The sequence below is a fragment of the Helianthus annuus genome, chromosome 9 (assembly GCF_002127325.2).
Source record: "Helianthus annuus cultivar XRQ/B chromosome 9, HanXRQr2.0-SUNRISE, whole genome shotgun sequence".
Lineage (NCBI taxonomy): Eukaryota > Viridiplantae > Streptophyta > Magnoliopsida > Asterales > Asteraceae > Helianthus > Helianthus annuus.
This window is the reverse complement of record NC_035441.2, coordinates 128,671,522-128,693,479: the sequence shown is the minus strand read 5'-3', so window position 1 is coordinate 128,693,479 and position 21,958 is coordinate 128,671,522. Positions and strand designations below refer to the sequence as shown.

The 21,958-nt window shown below is 35.8% G+C and overlaps 1 protein-coding gene and 1 pseudogene across 2 annotated transcripts in view; both read right to left on the bottom strand.

Moving 5' to 3' along the window:
- The window catches only part of LOC110937110 (protein ZINC INDUCED FACILITATOR-LIKE 1), a 47,674-nt gene extending 26,046 nt beyond the window's left edge, over window positions 1–21,628 (bottom strand). Inside the window, exons 1-4 of one of the 2 annotated variants that reach the window (XR_004867216.1) lie at window positions 20,982–21,091; window positions 11,048–11,418; window positions 10,804–10,887; window positions 9,954–10,255 (exon numbers count right to left, since the gene is read on the bottom strand). Coding sequence is in view for 1 of the 2 variants with exons in the window: in XM_022179521.2 (XP_022035213.1) it covers window positions 20,982–21,132 (151 nt within the window). In the remaining variant the exon portion in view is untranslated. Of the gene's footprint in view, window positions 1–9,953; window positions 10,256–10,803; window positions 10,888–11,047; window positions 11,419–20,981 lie in introns of those variants that run through there. The other variant, XM_022179521.2, reaches the window with a different exon arrangement.
- LOC110937111 lies at window positions 2,856–6,330 on the bottom strand (annotated as a pseudogene).
- Window positions 21,629–21,958: the final 330 nt, after the last annotated feature.

The following is a 21,958-nucleotide window of genomic DNA, read 5'->3' as shown; positions in this document are numbered from 1 at the left end:
TTTTGCATTTGGACCAGGGTAATAACACCGCTTGACCTAGTGGATCTCATAGTGGTGGCTGGTGGGTTCATGTGTGGTGGTTGTAGAGAGAAAGGATAGGTTGTTGATGCGAACATGGTAATGGTTTCAGGTGGTGGTGATGGTCTTAGGCAGTGGCAGAGGTGGTGGTGGCAGCGCTGTGGTGGTGGTAGTGACGGTCGGATCTTGTGAGCTGTGGTAAGAGAGACAGAGTATTGGTTTCTATATAAATAAATGGGTAAAATTACAAGGTTTAAAAAGACATAAATGCCCTCACATGAGGTGCACATGATATAACTTAACGTTTAAAATTAACCTACTAAATGCCAAAGGACCTAAGGTGTAATGAGTTTTCCTAATAAAGGATTGTGCCTATAATTATTAAAGTTAACGATTATCCATTGCAACCTGTTACGGGCGAAAAGTGTAATTTACCCAATTAAAAACAATGGATAAGTCAACAAAGTTTTTTTTTTTTTTTTTTTTTTTTGTTATTCAAGTTTAGTAGCTTGATTTCTGATACCGCGTAAACAACTAGGTTTATATGTGAGGGGGTAAAATTGGTACTTCCTAGCAAGTAGGATTTCATGCCCATCAAGTTTTGTTGCTTTTGCGTTTGTTTTTAGTCGACAGGTAGGTTGATTTTTAGTGTTGATTGCAAATAAAAAAGAGAGAAGAACATTTTTTTGGTGCCTTACATTTTGTCAAATGGAAGGAGGGTTTTTGTTTGACTGCTAAGGTTTGAATCAAAGGACTTGAATATCTAAGGAAGAACTGGCCGGAAGGATCAAGACCGACAAGAAGATTGGTAAGAAGATCAAAGGTCTGATCGAGTTTCTTTAAGAAGCCGATGTTTTTTGTCACAAGTAAAAAATGAGCCTAAATTCTAAGGGAACATGTAATGATCCAAGAATGTAAGTGTTAGTTCAAGATCGCAACCTAGTTAACGATGGTTAGTGTTCTTATGACCAAAGGACGAATCTCGGACAAAGGATTAGTCGGGTTAAAGGTCGCAAGAATGTTCGAACTCGGAAGGAGCCGCTGAAAAACAAAGTTAACGATCAAGAGGGGTTCCAAAATATCAAAGCAAAGAAGACCTGTTTGGACTTTATGGATTACCTATTCCGAGTCTGAAATTAGAGGGTGAATGTTTGACATAATTCCGTCTTGAACACAAGACGGAGTCGGGTTGGGTCGAGTGGGTCAGTTTAGAGGTATGGAATAGGATCAATTAATTAAATCATTTTGGGATTAATTAAATGAGTTATATTTGATTTATGGATTATTAGATAGCTATGCGGGTTTTATTCAATGTTTAACTAGAACTTCGAGTCCATCTCTAATTATATTGAGTCATGGTCTATGTAGACTAATCGTCGTGTGTTATTCAGTTTTATTGTCGATTGGGACTTGAAGACGAAGAGCTAATAATTTTTACAAAGTGTTGTTTGTAAGGGAGCCTTTCTTGCTATTTTGGTCGAGTCGTTTTTAACCAACCCGTTTTGTGCACCCACTGAAGAGAAATCATGTACCCGCCACTGGGCACAAACATCTATACCCTTTTGGATGCTCTTTGTATTATAAGCAAATGAGTAAAATGGTCACTTAAAACTAACGACAAAGGCTAAAGGGCATCCATGTTAGGGCTGAGAAACAAGATAGCCGATTGAATGCTAGAAAACATAGGCATAACTTTTTAAGTTAGGATGAAAATTGAAAAGTAGAAATTTTTTGACATACCACTAGGACGATTCACTTAATTTCTCAAAGTGAATAGATTCAACTTGAAATAACAACTCTTGCAATGCCCAATAATAAGTATGAATTTTTACCTGATTAGCAATGTAAATGAGTTGAGGCGTTTGTAAATACTCAAGATTGGCTTGCTAAAAACTCCAACCAAACATAGCTTAAACGAACTTGAGGTTAAAATAAACCACATTTAATAAACTAGTGCGAGCTCGATTATGCATCTAAATATGCCATCATTTATACATATTTTTATTGCACAATTTTCCCCGTACTTGACCATTTGGTTGAATTTCACATGATTTTGTACTTAATCAATTCCTTTGTGAATTGGAGTAGCATTTGGATTCTCATTGATAGACGAGCGAAAACGATAAAGAAAAATCATGAAAATCACTTAGTGACGCAATGCAGAATCTTGTATCATGGATGCACGCTCATGACCTTCTAAGAGGGCCTCAGAAACTAACCCCATAAAAAGCACACATTTGCCGATAAGAAGCGTTGACGCATGTCTGTGCCTGCTCACATGCACGTTCGTGCCAATACAAATCGTACAAAATGGCATGGTCATGCGTCCATCTGCACGACCGTGTACGTCAGAATCTGCCTATAAATAGACACTACTAGAAAACTAGGTTTTTCCGACCGCAATTTTGGTCGCAAACCAGTCGCAATTGCCCTGTTGCGACCGTTTTCCGACCGGAACTGCGATCAGAAAAACACCCGTCGCAATTGCTCTACTCCGACTAACTTGCGACTGCTGCTATCTTTTGCGACCTAGGTTTTGCGACTTTAATAATGGTCACAAATATTGCGACTGCTCTTGGTTTTGTGGGACTTTGGTTGCGACGGTCTTGATGCGACCGTATTCCGACCGCATGCCTTTTACAAATTGCGATCGTTTACCGACCGCATGCCTTTTACAAATTGCGACCGTTTTCCGACTGCTTGCCTTTTGAAAAGTTGCGACCGTTTTTGCGGTCGCAATTTTTATTAATCATAGCCATTTTCTGTTTTAACCTGCATATAATATCAGTTTTAAAATTTACATATTATCAAATTTTCATAATTATAAAACATTCCACTTAAAATATCAAATACCAAAGTTATCATAACAAAATACATATTCAAAACAAAGTTGTTATACGTTTTGAAACCTAAGTCAATGATTATGCATTTTGAAACCTAGCCTCTTTTTATTACTTCAATGTTTGCCATTCTTTCATGCATAGCCTCTTTCTCCGCCTTATCTTTCTCCACCACCAACCCCGCAATAATATCGTTCAACCTTTCTTTTTCTTCTTTTTCTTTCACTATATCTTGGACTAGTGGGAATGCCCGCGCGTTGCCGCGGGTGTCCAGATGCATGAGTCGTCGTGTGGTCGTCTTCTGTAGAAATTACAACACGGGTGCTCGCTATCGCATCAATGCCAGCTGTAACCGCAACATCGAGTACTCAAGGAGTTTTACAAGAGCCTGTAAAACAGATATTAGAATCAAATGTAAATAACTTAGAAATTTTGACCCGATCCGACACAACCTGCTCATTTTGACAATAATAAATTGAAACATCAAACCTTAACAATGAGATCAACCACCTTATAAGCTGCATCAACCGGTCCTGTTCCAGTAGAACAGGCGATTTGTTTTGTCCCGTCATCTGCTATTAACTTAACTGTTGCGGTTGAAAGACCTAAAGTCCCGCACGTCACCTGTAGATTATAATTAGTTTCAACACGTTTAAAAAATAAAAACTATACATATGCAAACGCGGCCTTATACGTACCTGTACATCTCCAAACTTCCAAATAACGGTGGGCTGGAAAACCTCATCGGATACCAGTGCTATTAAATCATCATCGGTAATAACCTTTTTAATTTCGGCAACCGATTTAAACCGCCAAAACAAATCATTAAGTTCCCTCCCATCAATGTCATAACCAAGCTGAACATACAAAATACATAACAACAAAGGTGTCAGTTTCTTCATATTTAGAGATCAATGTGTTCATATATCATAACTACACTCTACCTCAAATAGTGTAGTTTTCAAAGCATGCTGTCCACTAATCAATAATATTTGAAAATTGTTAGACTACTATATTTCAATAACTCAAAAGAAAGAGTAAAATGCCATTTGCGTCCCTGAGGTTTGACCACCTTTATGACTACTATATTTCAATAACTCAAAGGTTTGGTTTTCCGCATCTGAATACAAAGATTTTAAATGTTGCCATATTCACCCGACTCGTTAACTCCATCTATTTTTCTCCATTAAATGATGGGCATTTCCGTCTTTTTAGACATTTTTATTAGAATAAAAACACTATAAGTAATAAAGATCCACCTCTGTTGACTTTCTCCCCATCCAAATGTTTTAATCATCATAAAAAAATGTCTAAAAAGATGAAAATACCCATGACTAAACGTTAAAAAGATGGGTTAATGAGTTGGATGAAAATGGCAATATTTCAAACCTTTTGGATCCAGGTGTAGAAAAACAAACCTTTGGACGAAAGTCGCAAAAGCGGTCAAACCTCAGGGACGAAAATGGCATTTTACTCCAAAAGAAAATACAATAAAAAGTAGACAAACTGTAATTTTAATTACCTAAGTTTTCCAAGTGTAAGACCAGATTCGCTAGATCTAAAAAGTCCAATATCTTCAGAAGACATGATTTCGTATGTATTTCTTTTCTTTAGCATTCCATCTTGATGGATTCCACTTTCATGAGCAAACGCATTAGCACCGACGATAGCCTTGTGAGGCTGCACCTGCAGTCCACTGTACTCTTCCACCTAAACACAATATTAAAAGTAAACGAGACATCAAATGTTAAGAATCATATGTATGTAAACGAAATTAGGAAACGAAAGTAATAAAAAGTAAAATCGGAAAAATATGTATGTAAACGTACCTCTAAAGTATTGACGGTAGAAAGTCCTAGATCATTCTGGCAGTGGGTAGAAACGATGACATTCTCGATGCCCGGCGCATTGGCCTTTATGTCAGCAATGAGCTGCCCAAATTCAAGGCAAGATAGGTGGCTCGGGTAATGGGTGACCATCAGAGCATTTTTAATTACTTTTTGATAAATAATTTATGTATTTAGTTTTTATAACAAAAGCACTATAATTCAATCATAACCTGAATCGTTGAGAAATAGACTTAGAAGGATGTATGTATTACAAAAAAGACTAAGATGACTATCAACATGTTCAACCCATTTACCCACTTGCGATAGAAAACAACCCAAATGAACGAATATTGAGTAAATTGGTCAAAACTACCACCTTATTAATAGGACTGATTGCATATTTCAGGCCTAACTGGGCTTAAAGGGACCAGAACTTTTGGGCTCTGATCAGGCCTAGGACTTTGGGCCAAGCCCAAATGTGTATTTATAGGACCAACTCAAATGCTGATGTGTCCGCACTATCATTTGTAACACTGCTAAAATCTTTCGACTATAACTCACGTTTATTAATAACGAACTCATTAACCCTTTTGTGACAAGCCAAAATAAGTTAGGCTGGGTGAAGAAGCATATATAATGAAGAAGGCATATTTCAGAAGGCATATATAATGAAGAAGCCAAAAATGCTCCATAACCAACTTGGCATCAACAACCCATATATCACAGTTGTAAGCATGTTCAATACTTTAATCAAAAGTTCGAATATCATGAAACAAAACAAGCTATTGCTCGGATACTAGCATGAATCCTATAATGTGGTTTTCTAGTTGTTAGGTGACGATTAATCTCTTCCTTCAGCTAAATTAACAATAATTTAGAGTTCCAATCCGTATTCAGATAAATATTTAAACACAAATCATGCAACGTAATAATACGTTTGAGAAAAAAGAAAAGAAGAAGCATAGCATGATAATACACAAATCGTGCAACATATAGCGCATCTTCGCTGTACAAATAGCCATCAGATTCCACCCTCTTGAAACCCTATCCAAAACAATGTATCTTTGCTATACATATTAGAAAACTTGAATTGGAGTGAGACGAGTACTTTGATTTTTGAAAGTTTATCCCTAAGCCTTTGAAGCTGAACTAGCAATTAACCAGACAAAATCAACGAATTTGTATCAACTCGAGTTACAAAATCAACGAATTAGAGTTATCGATTAATTTCATAGTGAAACAACGAATCTGTATCAACCAGAGTTATCTTTCAAATCTGTATCAACGAGATAGACGAAGTTTATACCGAATTTGTACCAAAATCTGCGATCAATTAACCAGAATCCGCATCGTGAGCGGAGTAATCAATTAACCAAAATTTGCGTTGTGAGCGGAGTAGTGGAGGTTGAAGCGGCCATCGATTAACCAGAATCTGTTTAAATTGATTTTGAGCCTGTCAATTCACCACAAAACTGAACATATACTCATATAGTTCGAAATAAGAGTTTATAAAAAATTAAATTGACAGTAAACCCTAATTAATCCTTGTGTAATGATGTATATAACTAACAAATATAAATTATACTCACATTTCTAATATTAACCTAAAATTAAACTCAATAATCTCACTTAAACCTTAAAAAACACAATTAAACAATAAAAACACTCACCGCTTTTCAATTCCTGAAGAATCCGTCGTTTGTGAGAGCCAATGGTTGTAAGAATCACGGTTGTGAGAAGAATCCGCCGGTTGCGAGAGTCGCCAATGGGAGCCGTCGGTTGTGAAAGTCGCCGGTGTGAGAGTCGCCGGTTGTGAGAATCGCCGATGGATTCACAAAGATAGAGCGAGAGATGGAGAGGGAACCCTAGATAAGAATTTGGGGGAAAATGCGGTGTTTTGCGATGTTATATTAGAACGGGCGGGATATTTTTGGTGGGGAAGGCGTGAGATTTGGTGGTGGTAGTGGAAATGGAAAATGAGAGTTATTCACTAAACTAAAATGTTATTAGTAAATTCATATAAATTAAGTTGTACGTTGCTTTATTAAAATAAAATAAAAGTTAATAAAAATAAGTAAATTACTTTATAATTTAATATGGATATGTAAACCATAAACTATATATATTTTTAATGTTTTTTCAGACCGATATTTAAACCTTAATTTTGATACCGATTTGTAAACCATAAATTATATATATTTTTTTCGTATTTGCGACCGCCTTAGACAGTCGCAACTTTTGTTGTTTTATATATTTCTCGTATTTGTGACCACTTTAAACGGTCGCAACGTTTGTTTTTTATTTTTCTCGTACTTGTGACCGTTTTCCGACCACTAGTCAACTGATTTCCGACTGAAAAAATGCGGTCACAAAATTTGCGACCGTTTTTCGACCAAACTCGGATCGGTCTTTAAATTTGCAACAATTTTGGTTTTGGTCGCAAACCGGTTGCTAATTTTGCGACCGCTTTATGTTGGTCGCAAATTGTGATCGCAATTGCCTAGTTTTCTAGTAGTGAGAGGCTTTCCCACCATACTTGGAGGTTATCAGTTTATCACTCCCACACCGCCAACAATACTCTAGGGGACGTCCCCTACTAGTTCCATCCCCGTTTCTACTCCATTCTAGTACCACAACATCAAGAGAAAAGGGTGTCATTGCTCATCTAGTATTAAGAAGCATTTTTATAACTTTCACTAGTCCTTGGTTGATCATTAGTGATCACACCATGATTATACCACCAAGTGTTAGTTCTTTCACGTATATAGCCACTAGTGGCTAGTCTTTTTGTATCATTTTGATAAAGATGAACCTTGATGTATTTAATTGATATTTAATATTTATTTAAATGGTGAGTTTATATCTTTAAATTATCAAGCCAGGATTATTCTTAATGAATATGGATATTTGATCTTTATTAACTTGAGTATTGAACATTTGTATGTTAGGAGACTGTGGGTCATGATGCATTCTAAGTTATTCCACTAGAGATGGTGGATAGAGTTTTCAAAACATAAAGTTTATGCATGGACTTTATACTTTACTCATCCCGTCCTTTTTCTTAAGTATTTTCAACCTTTTTTGAGCATTCCATTCCACACATATGCATGCTCAAAACCATAAACTAAGATTATGCATGACAATGATTTGAGCAGTAGGATCACCCCATTTGTCAGCTCTTTTACTTTACCATTTTATTCACTACGCATATGTTACATCTAATTAGCCAAATTTAGCCCCTTTTTTTTTTAATTTTAAACCCATTATTTTTGTTATAAAGTAGTTTTTGTCTAAATGGCTTGTTCGTAATATTGTAGCTCTTTTTTTTTTTTTTTTTTTTTGTTTAGAGAATTTTCTATGTAATGAGCAACATATTTCTTTTCTCATCTTAGCTATAAAATGAGCAATTTTGAAAATTCACGTGAAAAAATTCAAGTTTATCTCATTGTTAATTTTTGCTTTAGCTAGTCAAAATTGTTTTACCTTTCGTTAGTCACGAACTACACCAATAAGCCAAAAGGATTTTTAGCTTTTAGCCAAAGCCTTTAACCCTAGTCAAATTACAACCTTTTTAAAAGTCCTATTAATTCATGCATTAATCTCAAGTTATTTGGTGGAGATTTAATTTTTATACAAGCTTTTGATTATCTTTGCTTTATTTTACTCGTTCACTATTTTACTTAAAACTCATACTTGTTAGATATTTTAATGTAATTGGGATTGACTTGGTGATCAAAATGAATAATAATACACATCCAGCAAGTTAGGAGGTGTAGGATTGCACGCTTGTTTGAGTTATTATAATTTGAAGTGTACGGCCGGAGCCCGTACTCTACGGGGGTTCTAAGGGGGCAACGCCCCTTGGCGGTGGTCCGGGAGCAGCGCTCCTGAGAGCAGGATCCAAGGGGCGGCAGCTCCTGACGGGGTCCAAAGGACAGAGCCCCTAGCTGGGGTCGAGCTGAAAATACCATAATTTCGAAACGTCAAAATTATAGCAGTTTTTGGCAGTTATGTCTTAAATTTTGGGATAACTGCCTGATGGCAGTTAATTATCCCCAACCCCAAATTCGTAGACAGATTTTTGGTCACAACTTCTTCTGGTTTAGACAATTTTCGCATACAACACATGCCCTGGTTCTATTTCTCGAAAATCAGAGTTGTATCCGATTAAATTTTTCGGAAGAACCACCAAAATAATTTGTTACTACACGCCTCTCTGATTATCCGGTAATCAGAAAATTCCCCAACAATACTTATACATATAATTAGCCGGGTGTTGGGTGTTGTGTGTACATGCGTGAGATGTTTAAAGTTTTTGAATAATCAAATCTTTATTAAGCATGTTACCCGAGTATGGATATTGTCATGATTTAGAAAACCACAAACAACGTTTTGGTATTCTTCTTTGATTGTCGGTGTATGCTCTATATTTTTCATCATTCATGTTTTTCTTGAAGCAGAAGAAAGGAATTGAGAGAACAAATTGAAAGATTTTCATTACCCCCTATCTCTATTACAAACTGTTCTTATATACAGACCTTGAGTTAGCCCTAACTAACTAACAGAAAAACGTTTATCTAACTAATTACAGCCAATAAAAAATAAACAGAATAAGTGTGCACGTGTAAAGTCAATAAAGTCAACATCCCCCCTCAAGTTGGAGATATGGAAATCCCCAACTTGGACAACAAAAGAGAATGTTGAGACCTTGGTAAACTCTTTGTAAACACTACTAGAAAATATGGCTTTTGACACCGCATATTCGGTAGCAAAACGGTAGCATTTGCCCTATTGCCACCATTTTGTAACTGCAAATGTGGTGGCAAAAACACCCGTGTCAATTGCTCTATTGCCACCAAATAGCCACCACTTTCATACTTTGCTACCAAACTTTTGCCACCACTAAAACGGTCAAAATTATTTGTGACCGCTCCACGTTTTCTACTCGTTGGCCTTGTTTGCTACCAAGTTGTGACGGTTTTTTTTGCCACCGTTTTGATACCATTTAGCCGGCCTTGTTTGCTACCAAGTTGTTATGGTTTTTTTTGCCACCGTTTTGATACCATTTAGCCACCGATGTTGCCTCCATTTAGCCACCGTTTTTATTGAAAATTTGCTACCATTTAATGACATATTTGCTACCATTTCATTAAAAAATTTGCTACCATAGCGGTTTCTCTAGTTTCAGATTTTTCATTTTCCATGCTTTTTTCATCATAATATATTTCTATAATATTACAAATTTATATAAAATAATCAAATAAAATTACAAAATCCCACAAATATATAAAATTATAAAACATTCTAATATAAATGCCAACTAAAACATCAAATTACCGAAATTATCCTAATATGATAAACATCAAAACATTCAAAACCAAGTGTTTATAGCCTATCTTCGAACCATAGCGGTTAACATAGCTTCAATTTGTGACATCCTATTAAGCATGACATCTTTGTCCGCATTATCTTTTTCAGCCAACAAGCCCGCAATAACTCCATTTAACCTTTTTTTTCTTCATCCTTTTCCTTAACGAGCTCCTTGATAACCAAGTTTGACTTTTCAATCTACAAAACAAACAATGAACAAAATCAAGAAATCAGAATTAAAAAAAACGTACAAATTTACACAACCGGACAAAAGAAGACAAGTATTGGTGAGAAATAAGGCGCCTATGGCTATCGTTGACCTATTTAATGGTGTGCTTCCTTTCCTACAATGTGATTGCTTATGCATCGCATGAGCTAACAATTCATGCCCAATTATTTATGAGCTAAGATAAACTTGGTGAACAGGCAACCTAATTCTATTAGAAAACTAAAACAAACTAATAATAATAAATATTATATACAAATAACACCTAACAAACTGTCAACCTCTTATCATCAAGTAAGATCACAATAAGTATGACATGATAATCCCATTGGATCTGAATTGGAGAACTATGAAATAACAGTTGAAGATAAACATTGTGTACTCTAAAAAGGTAGATTGTTTAGCATTGCGTACCAAGTACCCGGGACACTCAATGTAAGAATATCATCACTAGTGAGAAATTAGGTGTAAAACTAAACTTACAGTAAGGATAGAGTAAAGCAATAAAAAGATCTTTTACCTTATCATTTTCATCTGTCATCACATTTGATGTCATATTCATCATCTTCTTCTTTTTATGCTCAGACATTTCTAACAGACTAATCTGTCAAATACACAGAACAGAAGTCAATTTACAAACCACAATATAGTTAAAAGCTCAATTTTTTATAAAAATTGTGTAACACTTGTATATCCTTTTCTCCAAGATCAATTGAGCCTTTTTACATTCAACATTCCACTCATATTCAAGATGAAATACTCACCCCTCCTTGACCACCCCTAGCAACAAGAATTTTGTCACCATGCTGAGCTAGATCATATAGAAACTTGCCTCTTTTATGTTCTACAACAGTACCTGTCAACATATCAAATAACGAGAAAATGAAGGATAAAGTCTTTTTCTTTGTCCTGTTTGCTCTGTGACTTGGAATTGGCCTTTTGATTGTTCATGCTAAGAGTAGCACCATGGCCTCCATCTCTGGCGCGAACAGTTATGATTGCTTGATCGAAATACTTGTGAGGTTCTCGTGTTAGGCTTTCGAGGCTTGGAGAAGCGACTTCTTTGGCCTTTGCAAGTCGACACTTCGATATATGGTGTTGAAAAGTATTGGGAATGTTTTTTTGTTGATTCCAACTGCAGATAATGTGGATTGAGATTGTTAACACTAGAAAAACAACGTCGATGTTAAAGGTAATGAGTAAAGTTCTTAGGCCTCGCTTTTTTGCGCCTTGTGCCTAGGCCCCAGACGAGGCCTATGCGCCTAGAGCCTTTAATAACTATGGTAATTCTAACTGTATTTTCACAAAGCATAAGAAATTAAAATGAAGAAAGGGAGCGTTACGGATTGTGTTTTGAAAGTGATTATGTGATATAGGATTATTGGAAACAAATGTCTGTTTCTAGTCAGGATAATCAGAAACTCAGTTGTTCAGAGTGTTTTAAAACTTTTGTTTATTGACCGTTGCATCCTGACGGCTCTCGGGACATTTCGCCCTTCTATTGATGGGCGTCGCCTAGTTACACTTGAATACTGCCTCTCATAAACCGAATGACAATCGGTCGGCCGCTGCTTTGGCGCACTGTGGGACCGTACTTTTGCCCTTGATGATTGCGTGTTCGCCATATAACTTGGGAACTCATGGACTGATTCAGCATATTTGAACCCATCAATTAAACTAACATGGCAAAAATACAAACATAAGTTGCAAAACTGAAAACCCTAACATCGTTGTTATGTGCAGACAAAATCTGCAAAACTTCTAACAAGCAAAGCAATTAACAAAATGAAACAACACAACACAAACCTTCTAAACCCTAATCGAGATACGAAGCCCTAACTAATACCTTGTTATCGAAATCTGCGACGCTCGAATCGACACAGAGCCTTAACAGAGACGTGAAGCCCAAATGGAACCTTAATCGACACAAATCCTTAACAGAGACGTTGTTGCCGCTGCTCAACCGCCAGAAAATATCCACAACGCCTTCGTCGACTACCACAACCTCACTATCTTCATCTCTACTGATCTATTCCACCATCATCGCCGTTCTAAGGTGAGGAAAACAGAAACATGGATACGCACAGTAAGGAGATTGTGGCCTTTGGGAGTGGGTGTGGAATTTTGAGGAGAGAAGGGACAGAAAGAGGCGGTGGGTTTTCAAATTATTTCACCGGGATTTCTATGCTTTTGGGTTTGTGAGATTCGATTAGCGATTTGAATTTTAAATTGTGACCATGTGACGGTGGCAAGCTGAATGACCTTAAAAAAACGGTGGCAACTTCTATAAAGCGTTATATGTTTACATATTTGTCACCATTTTACGACCGTATTATATAAATTATTATTATTTTGGATATTTGAAATGCATTTGCTACCAATACTATTTTGGTTAAAAAATGGTAACTGATTTTGCTACCATTTTCTTTCGGTTGCAAATTTTGGTGGCTATTGCCTAGTTTTCTAGTAGTGAAAAAGGTCTGCAAGTTGATCTACAGTCCGAGTGTGTAGTAAATTGATTAGACCCTCTTGTAATTTCTCGCGAACAAAGTGACAATCAAGCTCTATATGTTTGACTTTATAAACCCATTTAGACTTGATGGCCTTTTTTCCAGGGGGCAAGGGTACAACTGTCCAAGTTTTATTAGCAACAAGAGCATCAAATTCTTTCTACATAGCTGTTATCCAAGCAGGATGTTGAGCAGCTGCTTTATAAGACAAAGGCTGAGAAACAGTTTCAAGATTATTTAACAATTGTTGATTATGAGAGGAAAGTTGGTGAGTATTTGCATTAGCAGGAGTAGAACAATCGTTGGTAATGGTGTGAAAACAGAAATGCAAAGAATCATCAATGGTGATGGATGAAGCAGCATGATTACACACATAATCTTGCAAGTATGAAGGTGGATTAGTAGGTCTAGAAGATCTTCGAACAGGAAAAACTGGTGGATTAGAATTGAAAGAAGAGGAAGTGGATGAATCCGGTATAGTAGAATTTGAAAAAGAATCAGAAGAGGTTGAAGAATCATTTGGAATTGTTGTGGGAATAAAATCAAAATCTTGAAAAAGTTGAGAAAAATAATCAGACTCATTGAAAAAATGAGAAGATTGAGTTTTATTGATCGAAGGGAATATATGTTCTAAGAACACAACATCCCTAGAAATGAAAACAGAATGAGTAGACAAGTTATACAACTTGTATCCTTTCTTTCCCATTGGATAACCAATAAAGATACAAGGAATTGCCCTTGGTTGGAATTTATCACGTCCAGACTTCAATGTAGAGGCATAGCACAAGCATCCAAAACTCCTCAAATTATCATACGAAGGAGATTTGTCAAAAAGAATTTCATATGGAGACTTGTTATTGAGAAGTTCAGTTGGAAAAAGATTGATAAGGTGAGTAGCTGTAAGAATACAATCACCCCAAAATTGGATTGGTAATTTTGATTGAAAGAATAATGCTCTAGCGGTTTCCAATAAATGTTTGTGTTTGCGTTCCACTATGCCATTTTGTTGTGGAACTCCAACACAACTGGTTTGATGCAGAATGCCTTTAGACTTAAAAAATTCTGCTTGTGTAATCCCAGATCCCAACTCAAAAGCATTATCAGATCTAGCTGATCTGATGCTTTTGACTTTGGTTCCAAATTGAGTTTCAACCATGGTTAAAAACCCTTGAAGTATATTGAAAGCATTGCTTTTGTGAGATAAAAGATGAGTCCAAGTTGTCCTACTAAAGTCATCTACAATAGTGAGAAAATACTTGTACCCGTTATAAGTGGCAGTACGATATGGAACCCATGTGTCAATGTGTATCAGATCAAGGATCTTAGTAGTGGACGTGTGACTTTGTGAAAAAGAAAGACAATGTTGCCTTGCTTTAGGACAAACATTACAAGTATCAAATGGATCAACATGTGCATTAGAAAACATATTCAGTTGCTTGAGTTTATAAAAGGGCAAATGCCCAAGTCTACAATGCCAAACTTTGCTATTAATAGCAGAATTACAAGAAAATTGACTGGGAACAAAGACAGAATTTGACAAACAATCAGGTTTATTTGAATGAAGAACATAGAGCCCTTGAACCAATTCACCGAGTACCATTGGCCTCTTCATCGAAGGGGCCTGCAATATACAATGTTTGTTAGAGAATAATAGCAAACCATTTGTATCATTGCAAAGTCAAGAAATAGAGAGCAGATTGTGTTTGAATTGTGGTACATAGAGAACGTTAGAAAGAGAAAGATCAGGACTAAGATGAATTGTGCCAAACTTTGTCACTGTTATATGGTGACCATTGGGAAGAGATACAGAAAATGGTTTGATTAGCAACTGAATATTTGAAAAAAGTTTGTCATCACAACACATATGATCATTAGCACCCGTGTCTAATATCCAATTAGACTGCACTTTGAAAGAATTACAAGCCAAAGTACCTGCAAAAGTTGCATAGTTGACAGATTTTGTAGAGAAAGCAGGATGGTTTTCTGATGACGCGGATCCCAAATGTGTCTTTTGCAACAGTTCAATGAGTTCTTTCACCTGTTCTGCAGATAGGCTATTGCTTATACTAGCAGGTTTTGGGCCAGCAGCATTCGAGTCATCAAATATTTCTTGTACATTAGTAGAGACATGTGCAGCAAATCTTTTTGGCTTAGTTAACTTGAAGTCTTTTGGAAAACCAATGATCCTGTAACACTTATTAGATGCATGACCTGATTTCTTACAATGAGAACATACAAGTCCTTTCTTGTTCTCAAATCTATTCTGTTGTGACCCTTGAAACTGGACATTAACATTCATAGATGCTGATTCAGCCAAGAACTGATTAGGAGAATGGATTTCCCTTTGTTTCTCATCTCGAATTAAGAGTGCATATGCTTGACTTATAAAAGGCATAGGTTGCATCATTAGTATGTGACCTCTTATAGAATCATAACACGAATTAAGTCCCATTAAAAACTGAACTAAACGTTGATCTTCTTCTCTTTTTGCCAAAAGATTAGCAGAACCACAATTACATGAGGGGATTAGGTTTAATGAATTCAATTCATCCCAAATACTTTTCATCTTTGTGAAATAAGTAGCAATATCATTGTTACCTTGAGAACTTTCACAAAGAGATTTCTGAAGCTGATAGAATTTGGCATCATTACTTTGACCATAACGATCATTGAGTTCATTCCAAAGCTGAGATGCAGTGTTCGTGTATAAAACGCTTTCACTGATTTCTCGAGACAGTGTATTCAGTATCCAAGATATAACCATATCGTTGCAGCGTTGCCAGAGATCAAAATTAGCAGAATCGACGGTAGGTTGAACAGATCTACCATTAACAAAACTCAACTTGTTCTTCGCAGAAAGCGCAATCGTCATCGCTCGCTTCCAAGCTGCAAATCCAAATCCATCAAACGATTTTGAAATTAGTGTCATTCCAGGATGACCAGAAGGATGAAGGTACAAAGGATTTGAAGAATCAATTTGATTGTGGAGTGATCTTGGAGAATTCGTTGAATCTGACATGATTTTTAGGTCAAAATAGAATGGTGAAGAAGATGATCGAAGAAAAATAAGACTGAGATGAGGTTGAAGAGCTTAATCTTGCTCTGATACCATGTTTTTCTTGAAGCAGAAGAAGGGAATTGAGAGAACAAATTGAAAGATTTTCATTGCCCCCTGAAGGGGTATGGCCCCAAAAAAGCCGCGCAAGCCTTCATCAAGGCTGCGCGCAGGGCCATACTCCTTATTCAACAATTCTCTTAGTAGCAACCTCGCGCGAGCTACGCCACATTCCACTAACAAGGCGCGAGGTCCAGCCAAAAGGGAACTACAATTACGACACTTAGCATTCTGATAAGAGTCCTCAGTACCTGTAAAACTGCGCAACCTAGTTCCATGATCAGCAAGAATCGCGTAAAGGTTGCAGCGCAAGACCAGAGTCGGAAGGTACAAAAGGTCCAGGTGGCAGGAAAAAGGAGCCAATCCGCATCCTGTAGGCTCTGTTCAATCGTGCACCACGATCGTCTGACGTGCAGAAGACGAAAGGTACATAAGGACGCCTACGTGGCACCAATCAAAGGGCAGAGACATCTGCCCCACGATCTCCACTTGTCTGCTAATGGCAGAAGGACAGCAAGGCCGACAACAGCGACACGTGGCTCCAATCAAGGCGCGCCAGCGCCGGAGAACTTCTAGAAGCCACTAACGGTCGACACCAGTGAGACAAGGAGCATATCCGCTATGTTGTCGCCTTCCGGCCTAAGGCCCATCAGCCCACATCCTCTTACACCTCTCCGGCTATAAATAGAGAGCTCACTTCACAGGTTAAACATTCCATTCCCTCTACTCTCACTCTTAATACTTAATTACCTCCCCCAAAGCAGTCACTTATTCTCACGACGGAGCCCGGTTAAGAGGGAAACCCCATATTCCCCTCTTAACGAGTAATGGTGTTCTGTTTTGCAGGATTAGACGTTCCAGACGAAGCTTAGATAATCATTAGAAGATTAACCACTATGATAGAAGCATAAACCCAACTGATTAGTCCTATAATTAGTTCTGTGTTTCTTCACCCCCTGTATCTATTACAAACTGTTCTTATATACAGACCTTGAGTTAGCCCTAACTAACTAACAGTACCCAAAAAAAAAAAAGAAAAACATTAATCTAACTAATTACAGCCAATAAAAAATAAACAGAATAAGTGTGCACGTGTAAAGTCAATAAAGTCAACAATTCATGCCTTTGGAACTTAACCCCGTTTGGATCTCTTATCTTTTTCAGTTCTTCCTTTTTTCTTTTTGGGTTAAATAAACATATGAGTTTATTGTGCTATCATTTATACGTTTTTATATTGTACAGTTCTCCCTATACTTAATTATTTTATTTTGCATTTTTTACCTTATCTTTTTCACAATAGTGATTGCCTTCTGGCTAAAAGGTGCAATATGGAAATAGTGATTCCCTATTAGCCTAATAAATTTACGATTTTATCTCTTTTTAAGTTTACAATTTTGCCATCAGTTCAAAATTATGTTTTTGCCATCACTTAACAATAAATTTACGCTTTTACTCCCAGTTAAAAAATTCAATTTTGTCCCCAGTTAAAAATTACGACTTTGCCCCGTTTCAATTTACAATTTTGCCATTAATTTTTTTCCCTTATAATTACGATTTTGCTATCAGTTCAAAGTTATGTTTTTACACCCACTTAAAAATAAATTCAATATCTACAAAACCCATGAGCGGCAATAGTGATTGCCTTCTATTGGGTAAAATGGGCGGCAGGGGAATAATGTCAGGCAGCTGCCTGGCACTCCCCTATTGGCCCAACAAATTTACGATTTTATCCCTCTTTAAATTTACGATTTTGCCATCAGTTCAAAATTATGTTTTTGCCCCCACTTAAAAATAAATTTACGTTTTTACTCCCAGCTAAAAAATTCAATTTTGCCCCCGGTTAAAAAGTACGACTTTGCCCCGTTTCAATTTACAGTTTTACCATTAGTTTTTTTCACTTAAACCACCCGTAGTGGGGCATTATTTTTGAAAAAAAATCCAAAAAAACGCCCCCTCCCTATTACATAGGGCGTTATGGGGCAGTTTTTTTTTTTAAATTGGCTTGGCGTTTTTAAAACCACGCCTAAAAGAGATTGTGATGGGTTGACTGGGTTTGACTGGCCAATGAGAAACTAGCTTGCTTTTTAAAAAAAAAACGCTTAAAAGGGATTATTGGGCATTATTCCCACCACGTCACTTTTGCAATAACATCCCATGCTGACTGGACTGCCACGTGTCGGATAATGCTCCATGGTGGGGGCATTATTTTTCTTAACCACTACACATGGTCTTATAATTACGATTTTATCATCAGTTCAAAGTTATGTTTTTACCCCCACTTAAAAATAAATTAACGCTTTTGCTCCCAGCTAAAAATTCCAATTTTGCCCTCGGTTCAAAATTACGATTCTGCCCCGTATAAATTTATAGTCTTGCCATTAGTTTTTTTTTCCTCACAGCCAAGTTACGATTTTGCCCTCAACTTATATTTACATTTTCTCCATCGTTTTTTTTTCCTGGTGAAACTACAATTTTGCCCCCAATGTAAAATTACAGTCATGCCGGAAGATTCCTGGCACTCCCCCATTGGTCCATTAAATTTACGATTTTATACCTGAATTAAAATTATGATTTCGCCCTCAGTTAAAAGTTACTTTTTCCCAATCGTTTTCGTTTTTTTAACAAAAGTAGAAAACATTTTTTTAATTGGTTGACTTAATTTAATTTTTTTCCGTGTCAAGGAGCCGCCTAACACTCGCTCATTAGTCCTGAAAAATTACAGTTTTGCCCTGATCCGGAAAATATCGTTTTAGTTTTTTTTAGCAAAATTATAGTAATGTTTTTTTAATTGATTAAGAATTATTCGGCTATCGCCCCGCAACGCGGACGGGGCAACAACTAGTTAAATAGAAATAGAGGCTCCAACCACGCTTCTCCTATAAATTTAAAATGAAGATTTGTGTATGAAAATGTTATTGAAAAATATATACCCTTTCACAAGCATCATTTCAAGTATATATTTTTTGTCGGACATGTTTTGTTTTTGTCTTTTCTGTTATAAACGTGTGCAGAATCGATTAAATAAAAAGAGAGAACCAAAATTTTTAAAACTGAATTAAAATATATATTCAAAATCAAATTGTGTTTTTGGATTTCAATTCGATTTTAATAGTCTGAATTCGGTTCAAACCGAACAACAAATATGATTAATATTTAACTTTTTTTACAGCCAATCTAATTACAATTATAACCTAATCTTATTTAGCCCAACCCAGTTTAGTAAAAAATTATATTTCTTTAGTTTTTTTCTTCAACACGGAAAAGACTAATTCTACAATAATAGGATTATTTATAACTAGGGTGCAGATACAATAGAAAGTTTATTTGGCTAGGAATGCTAGAAAGTGATCTTGACTATCCATTAAGTTAGTCAAGGGCTAAGATTAAATAGGGAAATTGAAAGTAAGAAAAGAGGCGCGTGAGTTTGTTCAAGGGCATTCTAGTCAATTCAAGCCAATAGTTTCTTTCTCCTCTAATCCCCCCCCCCATTTTTTAAACGTTAATAATTCTTTCATACGACATTATTTTTTTATAAAAATTGCACCAAAAAAACGAGCGTTTTTTTATCTTTAAAACGAGTATACTATTGCTATATTTAAAAAAAAATTTAAACCCAGTTGTGTAAAACGCAATAGAAAAACCACCAGTTACGTAAAATGCAATGAAAAAAAAACCTAAAAATTGACATTTTTCTAAAACGCAATGCACCAAAAACACAAAGAAATGACTTATTTGTAAAACGCAATGGCCAGAAAACACAAACAAATGTCTTATTTCTAAAACGCAATGGACTGAAAACACATAAAAAAAGTGTTTTACCTAAAACGCAATGCACAAAAAACACAAAGAAATGTCTTATTTGTAAAACGCAATGGCCAGAAAACATAAAGAAATGTTTTATTTGTAAAACGCAATGGCAGAAAACACTTAAAAATGTCTCATTTCTAAAACGCAATGATCTAAAAAAACAAAAGAAAGTGTTCTCTGTAAAACGCAATGGACTGAAAACACTTAAAAATGTGTTTTACCTAAAACGCAATAACTAAAAACACTTCAAAAATGTGTTTTACCTAAAACGCAAGGACTAAAGATACTTAAAAATGTGTTTTTTCTAAAACGCAATAGCCAGAAAACACATAAAACTCTCTTGGACCCCGCCAGGGGCTGCCGCCCCTGGGACCCCGCTACCAGGGGCTGCCGCCCCCGGATCCCCGCCAAGATCGTAAAACGCAATAACTAAATAAAAAACCATATCGTGAAAATGAAATTAAAGAATTTCTTACATGGATCGAAGCCGTTTCTTCATCAATTGACGAATTTGAATGAAAGAAACACTTATCAGCGATTGAATCGAACAAATCGAGTGATTATCTTCAAAATCACCAGAAAAAACGAGTTTTTGAATGAAATTAAACTGGGTTTTCTTCGAAAAAAACTGAAGAACACGTTGATCGGGTGGTTGAATCATTGATTGATGACGAAAATCACACTATAATGTAATGATTATTGAGATAGTAAGTGAAGAAAAGGTTGGAGATGATGGGTTTTGAAAATGATGGGTTTTGAAGTAACTAGGGAGAAAAAGGAAGAAGAAATGATGAGATTGACTAAAATACCCTTTCTCTTTATTTTAAAATTTACCACGTGTTATAATTCTATGACTTCCTATCCTTCCTAGCCAAAATTAACTTCCTATTTGATATTTTCCCTCTATAACTAATCTTATTCACACTAACAGGATATAGTTATATCATTCACAATAATAATCCTTTCACGCATTTGATTTTAGTTAATTATAAATTTTATTATCTATAACTAATAAATAAATAACTCTTGCGTCAGGTATCATATTTTTCTGAGCTAAAAATTAATTTTCCCGTTTTTTTTTTTAATTTCATACATTTGTATTCTATTACTTGGTTAAAAAAAAAATATTGTTTTATAGATCTTAATCTTCATTACTGACTGTTTAATATGTCTTTTATTCCATATGTGTGATACACGGGTTGTTAACAAAATGAGAAAATTAAAGACGACCAAATAACCAAATAAAAACGTGAATGATATACTTACCAACACATAACACCACGATCCATATATAAACAAGTTGTATGATTGGTAGCCCGGTTTGTGTTTGCTTTTGTCGTTCCACCTTACAACCCGGACAGTTCTCGTGATATACTTGCTCCAAAAGCTCATCCTTTAGTTCGTCACAACTCGTCATTCTTTGGATTTACAATAATTTCTACTTTTATATAGACAATCCCAAGTTCAACCGGAAATTGAGCACAGCCCGGTTATTTCTTCTCGTTTCTCTCGGTTGTAAAGGAGTGAGAAGAATTTATTAGATCGGCAACATGATAAGAGAGCTCCAAAATAAGTTCAATATACTAAAAGAAATTTACAACAATGGTCCATGGTTTATTGTTAGATTTCCAACTTTTATCCTTAAAGGGGTTATGCTTCTTGTCCTTGTATAGATGATATGAAAGTGGCGTAGGTGTGTATAATAATTTAAATATAGGGTTAAGATATAATAGAAAGTTTTTTTGGATAGGAAGGTTAGGAAGTAATCTTGAACATCAATTGGTTTAATCAAGGGCTAAGATTAAATGAGTGAAATTGAAAAAGAAAAAAGAGGCGCATGGGTTTGTGTAGGGGCAATCTAGTCAATTCAGGGCAATAGTTTCTCTCTCCTCCAATTCTCCCTCATTTTTTAAACGTTAATAACTCTTTCATAATATTTTTTTTATAAAAATTGCACAAAAAACGAGCGTTTTTTATCTTTAAAACGAGTATACTATTGCTATATTTTCGAAAAAAAAAATTCGAAAACCCAGTTGCCTAAAACGCAATGGACAAAAAACGTAAAAAAAATGTCTTTTTTCTAAAACGCAATGGATCAAAAACACAAAGAAATGTTTTATTTCTAAAACGTAATTACCAGAAAACATAAAAGAAAATGTTCTTTCTAAAACGCAATAAACTGAAAACACATAAAAATGTGTTTTACCTAAAACGCAATGAACTAAAAACACTTCAAAATGTGT